Source organism: Centropristis striata, chromosome 20 (genome assembly GCF_030273125.1).
Source record: "Centropristis striata isolate RG_2023a ecotype Rhode Island chromosome 20, C.striata_1.0, whole genome shotgun sequence".
Lineage (NCBI taxonomy): Eukaryota > Metazoa > Chordata > Actinopteri > Perciformes > Serranidae > Centropristis > Centropristis striata.
This window is the reverse complement of record NC_081536.1, coordinates 2760222-2776700: the sequence shown is the minus strand read 5'-3', so window position 1 is coordinate 2776700 and position 16479 is coordinate 2760222. Positions and strand designations below refer to the sequence as shown.

The 16479-nt window shown below is 40.2% G+C and overlaps 1 protein-coding gene across 2 annotated transcripts; it reads left to right on the top strand.

The window, feature by feature from the left end:
* The first annotated feature begins 43 nt into the window (after positions 1–43).
* Positions 44–12485, top strand: pwwp2b (PWWP domain containing 2B). 2 transcript variants are annotated; one of them, XM_059359873.1, is made up of 3 exons: positions 44–588; positions 3419–5143; positions 12088–12485. In XM_059359873.1, exons 1-3 carry the CDS (start codon positions 449–451, stop codon positions 12092–12094), a joined length of 1872 nt encoding a protein of 623 aa, XP_059215856.1. In that variant the 5' UTR covers positions 44–448; the 3' UTR covers positions 12095–12485. The 2 variants fall into 2 exon arrangements, with proteins under 2 accessions (XP_059215856.1, XP_059215857.1); XM_059359874.1 differs by having other exon boundaries at positions 45–588; positions 3419–5147.
* The last annotated feature ends 3994 nt before the right edge of the window (positions 12486–16479 follow it).

Here is a 16479-nt window from a genome sequence, read left to right as displayed (position 1 = left end):
TACAATTAATTGTAGTTATTTGTATATTAATATATGTATATTTAGAGGTCACAGTGATCTCACTTTTGCAACATATGAGAAAATGCAGTCATAGTTGATGCATTTTCCACTATAATGGTGGTACAGGGTTGAACAGAATCGCCATTATAGCCTCTCGCTGTTTTAAAACAGAAGGTAAAGTCTCTCCTTGTGAATGGCATCAAAGCAGTCAAAGTGAGGCGGAGGGTCGGCCTTGTCTGGAGGTTTCTGCTCCTCCAGCTCAGGGAGCGTGATGTCAGCGGTGGCAGTGCTGGTGTAATTGACTTGGTGGGGGTGATGGCGTCATTTCATGCCCTGGTGTAGCCTCCTGCTCCAATAGCGAAGGGGAGACGGATCTTTAGCCGACGCGACCGTGGCTCCCTTGGCCGGGATCGAGCACCGCCGAGCCGGACACTTGACGCCGGGAAACATGGAGGCTGTGGCCGAGGAGCTGCGGGCCGGCTCTCGGGTACCTGTCACTATCGATCAAATAGTTAACGATACACTGGTGGTGACGCTGACCTACCGAGAAAGGAACTATACGGGGATATTACTGGACTGCAACAAAAAGTGAGTTCGTTTATTATCTGTTTATATTTAAAAATTTGGAATTGATTTTGCTTTTAAACTCAGGTAACGGCTAATCTACCTTTGATGCTAACGAGGCGAAGCTAGCTGGTTAGCTTCGGAGCTAGCTGGTTAGCTTCGGAGCTAGCTGGCTAGCTGGGAGCTAACAGGGCTCCGTTATTATAGGTTGTTGTAGCTGACAGGGAAGCTATCAGCTAGCTGGCTCGGCTAATTGCAAACTCATTTAATTTAAGCTCATAAATGAGATGGTTATATATATATATATATATATATATTGTTTTATACAGCATGTCAATATATTTATGTTTGAAATTGATTTGCTTTTAAACTCAGGTAACGGGCTAATCTACCTTTGATGCTAACGAGTCGAAGCTAGCTGGTTAGCTTCGGAGCTAGCTGGGAGCTAACAGGGCTCCGTTATAGGTTATTGTAGCTGACAGGGAAGCTATCAGCTAGCTAGCTGGCTCGGCTAATTGCAAACTCATTTAATTTAAGCTCATAAATGAGATGGTTATATATATATATATTGTTTTAGGGCGATTAAACACAGCATGTCAATATATTTATGTTTGAAATTGATTTGCTTTTAAACTCAGGCAACGGCTAATCTACCTTTGATGCTAACGAGGCGAAGCTAGCTGGTTAGCTTCGGAGCTAGCTAGCTGGGAGCTAACAGGGCCTCCCATACAAAAGACTCGTTATTATAGGTTATTGTAGCTGACAGGGAAGCTATCAGCTAGCTGCTCGGCTAATTGCAAACTCATTTAATTTAAGCTCATAATGAGGTGGTTATATACATTGTTTTAGGGCGATTAAATACAGCATGTCAAGTTAGTGTCCCTATCTGCATACATTGTTTATGACTTGTCTTGAACAATAACTAATGTCAGTGGGTTCATCTATAGCTTATTGTTAGCCTAATCAAATACAGAGCAGCTCAAACGTTTTCAGTAAAAGGCTAGGCCCTGGCTGGATAGTGTTCACTAAATCACTTATGTTTTCATGTGTTAGTACATAGGAATGGCATTGTATTGAATACTAGTTTTATGAGCTGATGTTTCAATTGCAATCATCTTAAATACAGTTGCTGCTTTGAGAAAGGGCTCTTCATAACCAGTTCCCTTTGATCTTCAGAAACAATAGAAAATGGTAATAATAAAGATGCATGTGGGATTTGATCAGTCTCAACTCTAATGCTTTTTCTTTAAACCTGCTTTTCCAACATCCATCCAGTGACCATCTTAGGCTGTGTGCTTGACAAAAGGCCCACTCTCCCCAGTTAACAAGAAGACACAATAGTGATCAAATCAGAAAAACCTTATGAGTCAAATATGACAGTTATCAATGTTGTGTCTTATCTCTCAGGGTGTGTCACATGTTATAAGCCCTCTGTTGCTCTTGGTGCTGTGTACCTTAAAAGCCACTGGCTTTAGACTATTTATAGACTAGCAGAATCAGAATCTGACCAGCTTTGCCCCTTAGTATGCTTAGATGGTTTTTCATTCGAGAGCTCAAGCTGCCCTGAAAATAACCCACCCAAATGGGAAAAGGCAGGCCTTGGAATAACCTAAAATAGGCCCATATTTTAGGCCTTGTCACTGACAAAATTTGACTTCTTCTTCCTTTTCAGCTCATGGAAATACATTTCCTGTCATTGTCTCCCCGCAGGTTTATTTTAATGTCACCTTCTAGGCCTATCATTCAGGCAGATCTCCACATCTAGTTACACTGTACACAACGTGAAATGGCAACAGCACGGTGAATCATGGCTGGTCATATGCTGCGTCCTTGTACTGTGCTTAACTAGCACTGCCTGTTCCCTGCCACAGGCAGCCCTGTTTGTGCCGTGTCAATCACTGTGAAGGCTAATATTCGACTGCTTTAGGGGGCACATATAAAAAGGTGAGAGGAACAAGCTGCACCGAGAGACTATTATTTCGGAGGTGCCTGCCAGTTACTTCTCCTGGGGAGGAAATTGGGCTCCCCAAATGTGCACTAATTAATAATCCCACCACACATAAGCCCCGAATAGACACGGATGTAAAAACAAACTGAAATCTCCTGGCTCCTTCCCTACATCTCTGAATCCCGAGTGATTCATGGGATTGTTTTTGTTCAGTCAGATGTTGGGGAGGGAGGGGGGTTCCTGGGCATCCTGTAGTCTCTTTGTCTGCTGTCTCCTGACTAAAGCAGCACAGCCATGTTACTGTTGCCTGCCAGCCACCTCTCAAAGACTCCTTGGCACTTGGGCCTTCTTTGGACATGTTTGCTGGTGCTAGAGTAGGAAAAGAACACATAAAATCACTCAGAGAGGTGCAGTGATACTATCACTCCGTTTCTGTGGCCCGAGGCAGCAGGACAGATAACTGCATGGCTGTTTGCAGACCCCAACCCCCACACGTAAAGAATTTTCAGCACACAGGTGACAGAGAGTGTGTCTGTCAAAGCTAAACAAAAAGGTAAAATAGGTTTTTTTTTCCTCCTGAAACCCTGTGTTAGGCCTCTTTTATAGGGGAAGCTTCAAACTGTTTTGAGAGCTTTGAGCTCTTTTCCTTTTGGCTTAATTTAAACAGTGAGGTATTTGATTTGTGCTGTCCCACTGGCCTTAACTCATCTGACATGGTGAAATACAAGTACGGCATTACAGTGTCGTTCTTGTGGAGGAAATTGCTTAACTAAAAAATTCAAAAAATGCTTGTCATGTGGAACAAGACATGCTTGTGTTGGCTTGCATAACTTGACTTGTGAAGCTCAATGAGACACAGTTGTTAATTTGTTTTTTCTTTTTTTTTTCTTCTCTTCTTCTCTTCAGGACTGGGCTATTCTGTCTACCAGAGTTCACAGCAAAACTTGAGGACTGCCCAATACCTACACCAGCTTGTGAAGTCCCAGAAGTTCTGAGTGAGGAGCCGGTTTCCAAATCTCCCAGCCAGGCTTCGCAAAGACCAAAGGATGAAAACACTCTCCCAGAAAGCAGTATACCTGCTGCACCTCCTTCCTGCCCTATACCCACACCAGTACCAGCTGGACAGACTCCTTACCCTCCTTATTTTGAAGGAGCCCCCTTCCCTCAGCCCTTATGGGTGCGCCACAGCTACAGCCAATGGGTACCTCAGCCCCCTCCGCGACCAATCAAGAGAAAGAAGAGGCGGTCGCGAGAGCCAGGCCGCATGACCATGAGTACTATCCGTTTGCGGCCGCGGCAGGTACTGTGTGAAAAGTGCAAGAACACACTGAATAGTGACGAGGACAGCAAAGACGGCATAAGCAACACTAAGAATTCTAGAAAAGAGAACGCACTACAGAGCGACGACGAGGCCGATGACAAGGACACTCCGTCGAAGCTGTCGAGAAAAGAGGATGTAGTCGCGTCCAAGGACACTAAGAGACGTGAAAACGGCACGAGCCTTGACAGCAAGCGCCTCAGGAAGGACAAAAGGGGGGAATCTGAAGGGGAGAAGTTCCCCGGAGGTGACGTTATCCCCCACAGTCCTGTCATAAAGATCTCCTACAGCACTCCACAGGGCAAGGGGGAAGTCATGAAGATCCCCGCTAGGGTCCACGGTTCAGTCAAACCATTCTGCCCCAAACAGCTGGTGCAGAACGGTGTGGGAGAAAATGGCAAGACGCCTTCTGACCCCACGAAGGAGCAACGGCACATTTTAGATGCCACAAGGTCCGGCCTCACCGTGTCCATTCCCAAACTCAAACTAACCAGGCCTTTTACGACCGTGGGTCAGGACTTGCCTTCTCCAAAGATCCACTTGAGACCCCCTCAGAGGGAGAGCGAGGAGGGCGTGGTCGAGTACGAGGCGGAGTTCGTAGGGGGCACCAGGAGACGGAGCCCCAGGGTGCCCGGTCCCTGCCTCCCCCACTCTGAAGACTCGGGGGAAGGTAAAAACTCTTTGGAGTTGTGGTCGGGGAGTTCGGGAGAGGAGGCGGATCGCGGCCACAGCGACCTCACGCTGCTTATCAATTTCCGTAAGCGTAAAGCGGATTCTTCCAGCCTGTCGGTCTGCAGCAGCGACAGTCTGGACGAGTCCAAGTCCTTCAGCTCCGACGGCACCTCGCCAGAGCTGTGCGACCTGGCTCCGGGTGAAGACCTGTCCGTCACCTCGTCGTCCGTACCCTCGCGGGAAGACTGCAAGACGGTGCCGCCGCTTACGGTGCGGCTGCACACCCGTAGCATGACCAAGTGCGTAACGGAGGAGGGTCACGCCGTGGCGGTGGGCGACATCGTCTGGGGGAAGATCCACGGCTTCCCCTGGTGGCCGGCGCGCGTCCTCAGCATCAGCGGCACTCGGAAACAGGAGACGGCCAGTTGCGAGGCCCAGTGGCCCCAGGCCAAGGTGGCGTGGTTCGGTTCGCCCACCACCTCCCAGCTCTCCGTTGCCAAACTGTCGCCCTTCAGGGAGCTCTTCAGGTCCCGCTTCAACCGCAAGAAGAAAGGGATGTACCGGAGAGCCATCCTGGAGGCAGCCAAGGCCGTGGGCCACATGAGCCCGGAGATTACATCGCTGCTTTCCCACGGTGACACGTAGGTTAGTTAATGTTATGTTATATAATAATAATATTAATAATAATAATACATTTTATTTGGAGGCGCCTTTCTTGGCACTCAAGGACACCGTACAAAAAAGATAGAAAAGATTCAGCAATGAAATACACAGAATTAATAACAATACAATACAAAAGATAGATTGGACAGGGTAATTGTGATCAGAGGGAATAAGCAGTTTTAAACAGATGTGTTTTGAGTTGTGATTTGAAATGGGGGAGTGAGTCAATGTTCCTGAGTTGGGGTGGTAGTGAGTTACGGAGGCGGGGAGCATATATGTTGTTATATCACATCTACTATTTATTATTTGTGTCCCTTTAGGGTTGTCACGATACTAAATGTTCAACTCGATACAGATACTCAGGAGAATATTCGATACTCGATACCATTTTCGATACCACGAGGATAAAAACAAAGACCCCAAAATCTAACAGAAATACTTTTATTAACCCATTGAAGCCTGGAAAGCGGATACATCATTTTGTAGTATTTGTATAAGCTCTCAAATACTTTTTGAATTTCATTTCTTTGTGCTACAGAGGCTGAAAAATCTATTATTTAGTAGAAGCGTTGACACTTCTGTTGAATTTCCAGAAAAACTTCAGGTTTTAGGGGGTTATTTTAAAATCGGCCAGAGGTTTTACAGGCGTTTTAGGCCTCAATGGGTTAACAAGAAAAATGCAACATGTAAAAATTAACAGAACCACAGGTTAAATATTTATAATAAAAAACAGTTTCGGCATATTTTCGGCTGTGTGTGTTGCTGATGGTTGCAGGTCGACTTTTCTCTGCTTCATTCTGGGACTTCAAGAGAGAAAATAACACTTTTCAGTCACCAACATTTATTTAACTTATTAACTCTTAATGCTTATGTATACTGACACTGTGTCAATTAACGTAATATGGGCATACTACGTGCTTGATTTATTTATTATTATTATTATTTATCAATACTTTTGAAAATGAGTATCGTATCCGGATACGTTTTAGTATCGATACTTTTTTGAGTATCGATACCTTTGACAACCCTAGTGTCCCTGTGCTTTCTAAAACTTAAAATGGAGCTGGGTAAGAATTGGATATTGGCTTTTTCTTTGATTCATTAACTCTAGGCCCTTCACCTCACCTGAAAGTTCAACAACAAACTTTTATGTGGTTAACTTAGAAAACTTCTCTATTGTTGGACAAACATTGCAGCAGGGCAGATAAGGGCTGGCACAAAGGGGAGATGCTATGTTGGTTGTGTGTACTCTGGCTTCAGGAAACACAATACAGAGAGAAACAAAGCTCAATGCAAATAGTGTTGGGAAATAGCTGTGGTTACAAAAAGGACAAACTAGCAATTAGTTCCCTGCAGACAGTATGAAGAGGTACAGTATATGACCAGGGAAAAAAATATGATCTTTTGACCAAAGATTAAAGCCACGGGATATGACTGTCATTAACTTGCATTGTAGCCAAATCTGTGTCAGTTTCACGGAAATTCGAGTGATTCCGTGGCTATTCCACGGATTTTGAGTTAAGCGAATCCGTGGCTATTTCACGGATTCCTGTGAGACCAGGTTGCTTTTCTTCCCTTGCACATGATCTCTGGCTGAGTCCAGACACTGGGAGGCAGAGAGTGCTCTAACCAGATAAGTGACAGGTTTAATTTTGGCCTGTTATCAAGTTACTCACTGAATTATCATTAATAAGCTGCAGCTGATACGACCAGCCGCCACCACTGTTTGTCCTTTTAACCGCCAGTCAGTGAAGCTGCCACCTGAACGTTTTGTACACAGCTCTTTGTTATAAAGAGTAAGCAGAGAAAGGTTCAGCGAGTGTATTTTGCCAGCTCGGGTGTCAGACCTCAGAGTTACTGTAGTCCCCGTAGAGCCCTGATGTCCTAATGGCATTCCATACCCTAAAATATCCTGCCGATTAAATGAGACACCATAAAGATGCTATTCACATCCATTTAAAGTGTTCCTCACTTTGTTAGCTGCAAAAGTATGATCCTCAGTGCATAGGGTTAGAATATAAGTCATTTCAAATCTCTTACAATATATACACTACTGGTCAAAAGTTTTAGAACACACCAACTTTTCTAGAATTTAATTGAAAATGATGCAGTTTAATGTCTCAGTGTACTCTGAAATGAATGCACATTTGCAACATTTAAAATTCTTTATTGAGCATGATAGTGTTTTGAAAGTAAAAAAAAGATTCAAAATCACATTTTATGTTGGACTAAAGGACTAAAAAAAGACACAAAATGACCAAAAAAAAGACGCAAAATGACAAAAAAGACACCAAAAGACACAAAATGACTAAAAAAAGACACAAAATGACTTACAAAGACATGAAAATAATTAAAAAATGGGCAAAATAGCCCAAGACTCCATAGAGTTAAGTTGTTAACCCATTTCTTGTTCCCTGAAAAAAGGCCTACTTGTATAATTCTGAAATGTACGTTATATTTTACCTTTTTTTTCCAGCCCTAATAAGTTTATTAACTCATAAAACCAAATAGATGAAATAGATTTCATATCAACCAAAAAGGTTTACGTATGAAAAAAGTTGACAAAGACGAAAACGAAGAACATTTTCACTATTATTTTAGTTAGTTTTGTTACCACAAAATACAGTTTCAGTTAGTTATCATTTTTTTAAAAAACACATTTTTATTTCAGTTAATGAAAATGTCTTTTCTATTCTAGTTTTCGTTATTTCATTAGTTTTCGTTAACTATAATAACCTTGGCATACAGTCATGGAAAAAATATTAGACCACCCTTGCTTTCTTGTTCATGTAAAATGTCTCGATATCAGCTCTTAAATTAAACTTTTATGAGCTAGTTTTGTTGTTATCATTATTTGATATTTGTCCAAACAAATGTACCAGGCATTAAAATGAACAAGAAATTGAAGAAAACAATGCTCTAATATTTTTTCCATGACTGTAATATGTCTTCTGGCAATTCAAATAGTCTATATCGCAGCGATCGATGTGAAATAACCACAACAAATAAAGACTTTGTGTACATTCATCCAGTTTTATGAGAAATTTGAATTGGTATGCGCTTCTTATCAGTTTAACCACTTTACATTCCTGCAAATTAACCTTTTAAACGCCTTAAAACCACACACACAACAAAGACATCCCCAAAGTAAATTGAAAGCTGTTTTTGAATAGTTTGCAGTAAATCTGTGGTTTTAGTCACATTTTAAAGGTAACACTCTAGAGTTTATGCCCAAAGAGTCAGAATAACTGTAAGCACTACTCTTATTGAGTGATGGAAGTTGAAATACACTGAAAAATGTGGGGTTTTTTTATATTGTCCTCCTGAATATTTTTGGTAAATACAGGCCTGCAGATCAGTATAGCTGGGACTTATGGGCTGGGAAGCACAATGGGGTCAAAGTATAAAATATTACCTACTCCTAGTTCAAATTTGATGGAGATATCTCAAAAAATGACTATTTTACACAGGTTTTTATAATTGTCATAATAATAATTACGATTATGTATTCATGGAGACTCCAATAGCATCCTTGGTAACCATGGTGACATACCAAATGTCCATACATTTCACAGGTTATATCAAGATATAGGGCTGGGCATTATGAGCGTATAAACGGTATAAATGTGTCCTTCAGTAGAGATTTGACAATACTGTTTCTAGCACGGTAGCTGTTCTTCATTATCTTGTGATCTCACGCCATCTTGTAATTCGTACAAATCCAGCTGTCTGCAAGTAACTTGATGTAACATTTGTTAACCTTTAAACCTGTGATCTGAAAGTGATGTTTTCAGGAACCTTTATAGGGATAGTTTGGGATTTCGGACATTAAGTTGTATGAAATATTTGCCAGTAGTGTAGTGCAGTAGTTCTCAACCTTTTTGAGTCGCGACCCCCAATTTAACATCCATGTTGTCCGTGACCCCCACTCACTGAACAGAATCTCACATGCACAGTTCAGATCACCCAAAAAAGAAACGAAATGACCAAAAAAAGACACAAATTGACCAAAAAAGACACAAAATGACCTCAAAAGAGACAAAATTACCAAAAAAGGAAACAAAATTACCAAAAAAGACACAAATTGACCACAAAATGATCAAAAAAAGACACAAATTGACCACAAAATGATCAAAAAAAGACACAAAATGACCAAAAAAGACACAAAATGACCAAAAAGACTAAAACACTTGAACACTTTAACACAGTGGAGACAGAGCTGACTTCCAAAATGATTTGGCGACCCCCAGAAATCATCTTGCGACCCCAATTGGGGTCAGGACCCCAAGGTTGAGAACTACTGGTGTAGTGTATGCAAAGCTGTTGGCTTACTTGCTGATCTCTGGTCGGTTCCAATCGTAGAATTGAAACTACAAGGTTTTACTCCACAAAACTACGTGTAGACTAAAAGGACAACTATGGACAGACCTACATAGTACTAGTAAGACCTTCACTCAAAGTTGCACAGGTGAACTTGTAAACGTATCATTATTACTGTGAATTGTGAATACACTTGAGGTCATATTGCCAATTCCTACCCACAAACTTCTTTTAAAGTAGCTAATTCCTACAAGTCTATATGAAAATTTAGGGAAATGTGAGCTGAGGGAGCTTGATTCTGCACAAGCCTTATAGCTTATTTAAACAAATATTTAGCTGTGCCTTGCCAGCATAGGGACACCAGCCACATTTTTGTCATGAAGGAGTTGCTGTGTTCAAAGCAGAGAACATTAATACCTTCTTTAATGCAAGCACATGCTGTACTGCTTACTGCCAGCAGGAATAGCTTGTTAAAACGCCTGGTGAGGCCCTTTTTTTTGTCATTTTGTTTCCTTTTTGGTCATTTTGTGTCTTTTTTTTAGTCATTTTGTTTACTTTTTTGGTCATTTTGTGTCTTTTTTAGTCATTTTGTTTACTTTTTTGGTCATTTTGTGTCTTTTTTAGTCATTTTGTGTCTCCTTTGGTCATTTTGTTTCTTTTTTGGGTAATTTTGTGCTTTTTCTGATCATTTTGTGTCTTTGTTGGTCATTTTGTGTCTTTTTTGGTCATTTTGTTTCCTTTTTTTGGTCATTTTGTTTCTTTTTTGGGTAATTTTCTGTTTTTTTCTGGTCATTTTGTGTCTTTTTTTGGTCATTTTGTTTCTTTTTTGGGTGATCTGTGTTCAAAGCAGAGAACATTAATACCTTCTTTAATGCAAGCACATGCTGTACTGCTCACTGCCAGCAGGAATAGCTTGTTAAAACGCCTGGTGAGTCCCAAATAAATAACAAAAAGACACAATGAAAGTAAGTATTCGTTTCTGTAAGTGTATAAAAATAGGTTTCCTTTCATGTCTTGAAAGCACACTGCTGTACTGTGGCTATAACAAGCTTGTTCTGCAGGTTTCCTCATGCATTTAACTGTTCAGCCAAACAGCAGGTCCTCAACACACACTCACAGGTTATATATTGTCATTTAAGTGATTTGAGAGACAGCCAGGCTGTGAAGTTGTAAACACAGAGCAGAAGACGGCAATTTGTTCACCTTAAAATCTGTGATCTGAAAGTGATGTTCCCTTAAAGGGATAGTTTGGGATTTCGGACATTAAGTTGTATGAAATATTTGCCAGTAGTGTAGTGCAGTAGTTCTCAACCTTGGGGTCCAGACCCCAGTTGGGGTTCGCGAGATGATTTCTGGGGGTCGCCAAATCATTTTGGAAGTCAGCTCTGTCTCCACTGTGTTAAAGTGTTCATGTGTTTTTGTCTTTTTGGTCACTTAATGTCTTTTTTTGGTCATTTTGTGTATTTTTTTGGTCATTTTGTGTATTTTTTTGTCATTTTGTTTACTTTTTTGGTCATTTTGTGTCTTTTTTAGTCATTTTGTGTCTCCTTTGGTCATTTTGTTTCTTTTTTGGGTAATTTTGTGTTTTTTCTGGTAATTTTGTGTCTTTTTTTGGTCATTTTGTGTCTTTTTTTGGTCATTTTGTGTCTCCTTTGGTCATTTTGTTTCTTTTTTGGGTAATTTTGTGTTTTTTCTGGTCATTTTGTGTCTTTTTCTGGTCATTTTGTGTCTTTTTTTGGTCATTTTGTTTCTTTTTTGGGTAATTTTGTGTTTTTTCTGGTCATTTTGTGTCTTTTTTTAGTCATTTTGTGTCTCCTTTGGTCATTTTGTTTCTTTTTTGGGTAATTTTGTGTTTTTTCTGGTCATTTTGTGTCTTTTTTTGGTCATTTTGTGTCTTTTTTTGGTCATTTTGTGTCTTTTTTGGGTGATCTGTGTTCAAAGCAGAGAACATTAATACCTTCTTTAATGCAAGCACAGGCTGTACTGCTCACTGCCAGCAGGAATAGCTTGTTAAAACGCCTGGTGAGTCCCAAATAAATAACAAAAAGACACAATGAAAGTAAGTATTCGTTTCTGTAAGTGTATAAAAATAGGTTTCCTTTCATGCCTTGAAAGCACACTGCTGTACTGTGGCTATAACAAGCTTGTTCTGCAGGTTTCCTTCATGCATTTTACTGTTCAGCCAAACAGCAGGTCCTCAACACACACTCACAGGTTATATATTGTCATTTAAGTGATTTGAGAGACAGCCAGGCTGCTCCCAACCCTTCTGTTTACTCTGCTACGGGCTCAGTAGCCAAGAGAAAAAAAGGTTGAGAATAAACAGCAAAGATGAGGCTTTATTTGGTACTTTTTCTCATAAAGGAAGCATTTTTCTCGCTCCGTCAGCTACACGGAGGTTTCAGCAGGCTGGAAAGTGGCTGACGTTCACTTCAGTGCTCCCTAATCTTCAGATGACTAACATGGCATGTTGAGAACCACATCTTCTCTCAGCACTGAGCCTTTATACACCGTGTTAAAAAAAAATCCTCTGCACTGGAAATGTGACCTGCCTTGTTTGCTCACCGTCTTTACTCTGTGCCCTTTTTTTTGTCTTGTGCAGAAGCTGAGGACTGAAGAGAGGTCTCCGAGGTTTTTCTGAATTCTCAGACTGTGTCATCAAGACCCAGGAGGGAGTACGTGCGGTTGCCACGGCTACTATTTATATGCCGTTTTTTTTTTTTTTTTTTTTTCTTTTTCACAAGGCTGGTTGAAACATGGCCGCCAAGGTGGAGTGATGTTGAGACTGGATAAGGATGCAAAAAAAAAAAAAGAAAAGGGCCAGACATCTCATGGTCAACTATGAACTATTCCTCCGTTTTTTTTTTTTTTGTTTTTATTGTTTTCTAGTTTTAATCATATTTCAATAGAGCCGAATAACGACACTACAAGGACCCAAATGTATTTATTATTATTATCTGTAACGGTTTATTATTATGATCCACCCTACTACTACAATCTGCTGCTGTCATTATCACGGAGCTCGCCGCTGATGTGTTCAAGTCGTCCGGTGAGAGGAAACCGGTGGCGTCTTCAAAGGAACAACACCCCCCCCCCCCCCCCCCCCCCCCCCCCCCGCGGCGCCCCCCCTCTGCTGCCACTTGGACGATGGTTTAAAAAGTCTTACCCTGAATCCTCTTAACTTCAGAAAATGTGAACGGGCTCCATCCAGAAACAGGAAACAGTAGTGACTGTTCCAAACTCTCCTAGATCAGTGTTCCATCCTCGTAGCCTTCTGTGACATTAGTTGGATTTGTGGATGTATTTATACTGAACTCTATTCCTCCAGAATCATGTTGTGTCTCTCTTCCATTTCATTTTTTAACTTTTAGGAGGGTCATGTCAACAACAAACCCCCTCCCCAACCCCTCCTCTCTTCCTCTTCCAACTCTTTGATTTTCCCCGAGAAGCCTTTTTACATCACTTTAATTATTTAAAGCGTCACGTTTAAGAAAAAAAGCACTTTATCTGTACCTTGGTGGCCTGCTGTAAGCTCCCTGTCTGAGACACTATTGCGAGATACAGCCCTGATAGGCAGCAGGGGAGTTCAGAAGTCTTTGTGGTTGACTATCCATGGCCTTGGAGATACAAAAAAAAAAAAACATTTTCGTTTATTTTATTGTACGATTTCGGGGGGCACCAGACACGGACGGTTGTGCACACTGTATTCTCGTATTTGACTTGGGTGCGTTTCTCTCTCAGCTTATCTGCCACACACACACAAACACACACACACTACAAAAAAAATCCTTGTTTAACATTTCCACTGGAGAATCATGGGTGAACAAATGTGTCAAAGCCCCCTATGCATTATCAGTTAAAGCTTTATATGAGTGGGAGAAAAAACAAAAGAAATAACATGCTGTAAGAATACTGTGAATTCAACTGCTGAAGAAAAGCTCGCTACTAGTCGGAACAGGCAGTTATTGAGTCATCTGGCAAAAAGCAGGCTGCAACGCCGACCTTTAGTGACCTTTTGGGTTGAAAGCAGCACTGTTGGAGTAGGGGGGAGGGGGGCGGCGGGGGCTGGCGAGCCCCGGTCCGTATTAAAAACTTAGAGAAGATTGCACACAGTCGTGTCCAGCTAAACCAGCCCGTCTCCCTCCTGCCTGTCTGGGAACACTTTGTTCCAACCTGGTCTCACAGAAATCGGTGGAATAGCCACAGAATCGCTCAAATTTCCGTGAAACTGACACGGATTTCGCTACAATGCAAGTTAATGACAGTCATATCCCGTGGCTATTCCATGGATATTTGTTCCTATTGGTTTGTTCCAAGTCACGTGACTTTCAAGGTCCCAAAAAACATGGCGGACAGTTCTCTCATTTTTTGTGAAAAATCAATATTTTGACTTAGTTTCTGCATAAAAATGGATTTTGATCGCATTTGTAGTGAGAAATATGTTTTATTTTCTAAATATTCACTCAGTGAATGTACATAATCACTTTGTATGTTGGAATAGCCACGGGATATGATGATATGTACATTCACTGAGGGAATATTTACAAAATAAAACATATATTTCTCGCTAGAAGTGTGATCAAAATCCATTTTTATGCAGAAACTAAGTCAAAATATTGATTTTTTTTCACTAAAAATGAGAGAACTGTCCGCCATGTTTTTTGTTCTGACCGCCGGGACCTTGAAAGTCACGTGACTTGGAACAAACCAATAGGAACAAATATCCATGGAATAGCCACGGGATATGACTGTGATGTCATTAACTTGCATTGTAGCCAAATCCGTGTCAGTTTCACGGAAATTTGAGCGAATCCGTGGCTATTCCACGGATTTCTGTGAGACCAGGTTGCTTTGTTCACATCGAGGCTGGAAACTTGTTCTAGGATTGTCAATGGGAGAAGTGTATGAGCAGGTGAGCCACTCCTCCCATTAAGATAATCTGCGGTTTCGACTGTTTGCCGTCCAGCCCGGCTGGTTTCCTTCCACAACAGAAAGAGAAGCGGGAGAGTCTAAACGTATGAATGCCTGAGAGGGGAAACGGCCGTCAGGATTCCCCCGTGTATGAGCAACATGGCTATCTACTGTTGCCCACGTTGGTCAATGTTATTGGCTACTTTTTTTGTTTTCTTTTTTACATGTACTGTACATAAAATAAAATATAAAGCAATAAGTGTGCTGTTGTGGAATTCAGTTTGTCATTGTAGATCCTCAGGTTATTAGTGTCCCTATCTGGATTGTTCTTCTTAATAACTTGTTTGTTTTCTCATGTTTTCTTGTTCATTTTAACCTTCTGGAGTCTCCAAAAGCGCCAAATCCAGACTTCTTCATGACATCCAGACTAGAAAACAAAGCAGCGTGGAGCCCTACTGTAAATTTACCTCTAAAGTTCTGGCTGTAAACTCCATGAGGCCAGTTTCAGTTTGATGATGATATACCAAGTAAAACTGGAGACAAGCTCAAATAGATTTAGTATCAAATGATAGAACTGGATGGAACCCTCTTATATGTCTATGTCTTATATTTGACACCTTTGGTCACATTTGCAACATTTCAAATTCTTTATTGAGCATTATAGTGTTTTGAAAGTAAAAAATAGATTCAAAATCACATTTTATGTTGGACTAAAGGACTAAAAAAGACACAAAATGACCAAAAAGACACAATGATTAGAAAAAGACACAAAATGATTAAAAAAGACACAAAATGACCCCAAAAAGACACAAAATGACTAGAAAAAGACAAAATGACCCAAAAAAAGACACAAAATGACAAAAAAAAAGACACAAAATGACCAAAAAAAAGACAAAAGGACCAAAAAAAGACACAACATGACAAAAAAAAGACAAAATGACCAAAAAAAGACACAACATGACAAAAAAAAAGACACAACATGACTAGAAAAAGACAAAATGACCAAAAGAAAGACACAAAATGACAAAAAATGACCAAAAAAAGACACAAAATGACTAGAAAAAGACAAAATGACCAAAAAAAAGACACAAAATGACCAAAAAAAGACAAAATGACTTAAAAAAAGACAAAATGATAAAAAAAAAAAGACACAAAATGACCAAAAAAAAAGACACAAAATGACAAAAAAAAGACACAAAATAAGTAAAAAAAGACACAAAATTACCAAAATTTTTCCACTAAACACAAGACACAAATAAAATAAGAGTCCCACTAGAATAAAAAACAGTTGATGACAGGATCACACACAATCACAAGATCACATTTATGTTGGTTTTTCTTTTTGGCTTAAAATGTTGATCCAGTAAGTCAGAATAAAAAAATTAATTATTATCAGGTCATATTGGTGAGGTTGTGCTGAAAAAAATATACCAACATGGCATTTAAACATTTTTAAAGTGGTGTATACAGGCAGGATGAAAAGGATTAAAAAAGGGACAAAATAGCCCAAGACGCCATAGAATTAATGCCTGGTATAATTAAAGTACATTTGTTTGGACAAATATAATAATGACAACAAAAATAGCTCATAAGAGTTTAATTGAAGAGCTGTTATCTAGACATTTTCCATGGTTTTCTTGATAATAACCAATATCATTATCAAGAAAACCATGGAAAATGGATATTCACCTCTTATTTGGTCATAGTGGCTAGCTACGTAATCGTCCATTTTATTACATACATATTACAATACAATAATGCTCCTAGTTATTTTAATTTAGAAGCACATGCACTACTTCTCTTTCTGTAACAATAAAGCTTGGCGGAAGTGGCAGTATGTAGTAAACTAGAGACAGCTGGCTTTGTAGCTTCCTAATTCTGCCATGTTTTGTTACACTGGTTACAGAAAATCAAGTTTTATTTCCATTTCTGGCGATGGCAAGCATAAAGTTGATATTACAAATTTAGCAACTGGCTCTCCATCTCTCCATTTAGTTTATACAGAAGTTGGCTGCTGTTCTGACCATCCTGCTATTCTATTTCTACGGCTCCAAAATTAGAAATAAGAAAAAAATACCAAGAT

What these genes read in the sequence shown, in the direction of transcription:
- pwwp2b (XM_059359873.1), top strand. Translation starts at nt 449, where the DNA reads ATGGAGGCTGTGGCCGAGGAGCTGCGGGCCGGCTCTCGGGTACCTGTC. An exon ending in TTACTGGACTGCAACAAAAA is followed by an intron (nt 589 to 3,418) that starts GTGAGTTCGTTT and finishes TCTTCTCTTCAG; the next exon opens with GACTGGGCTATTCTGTCTAC.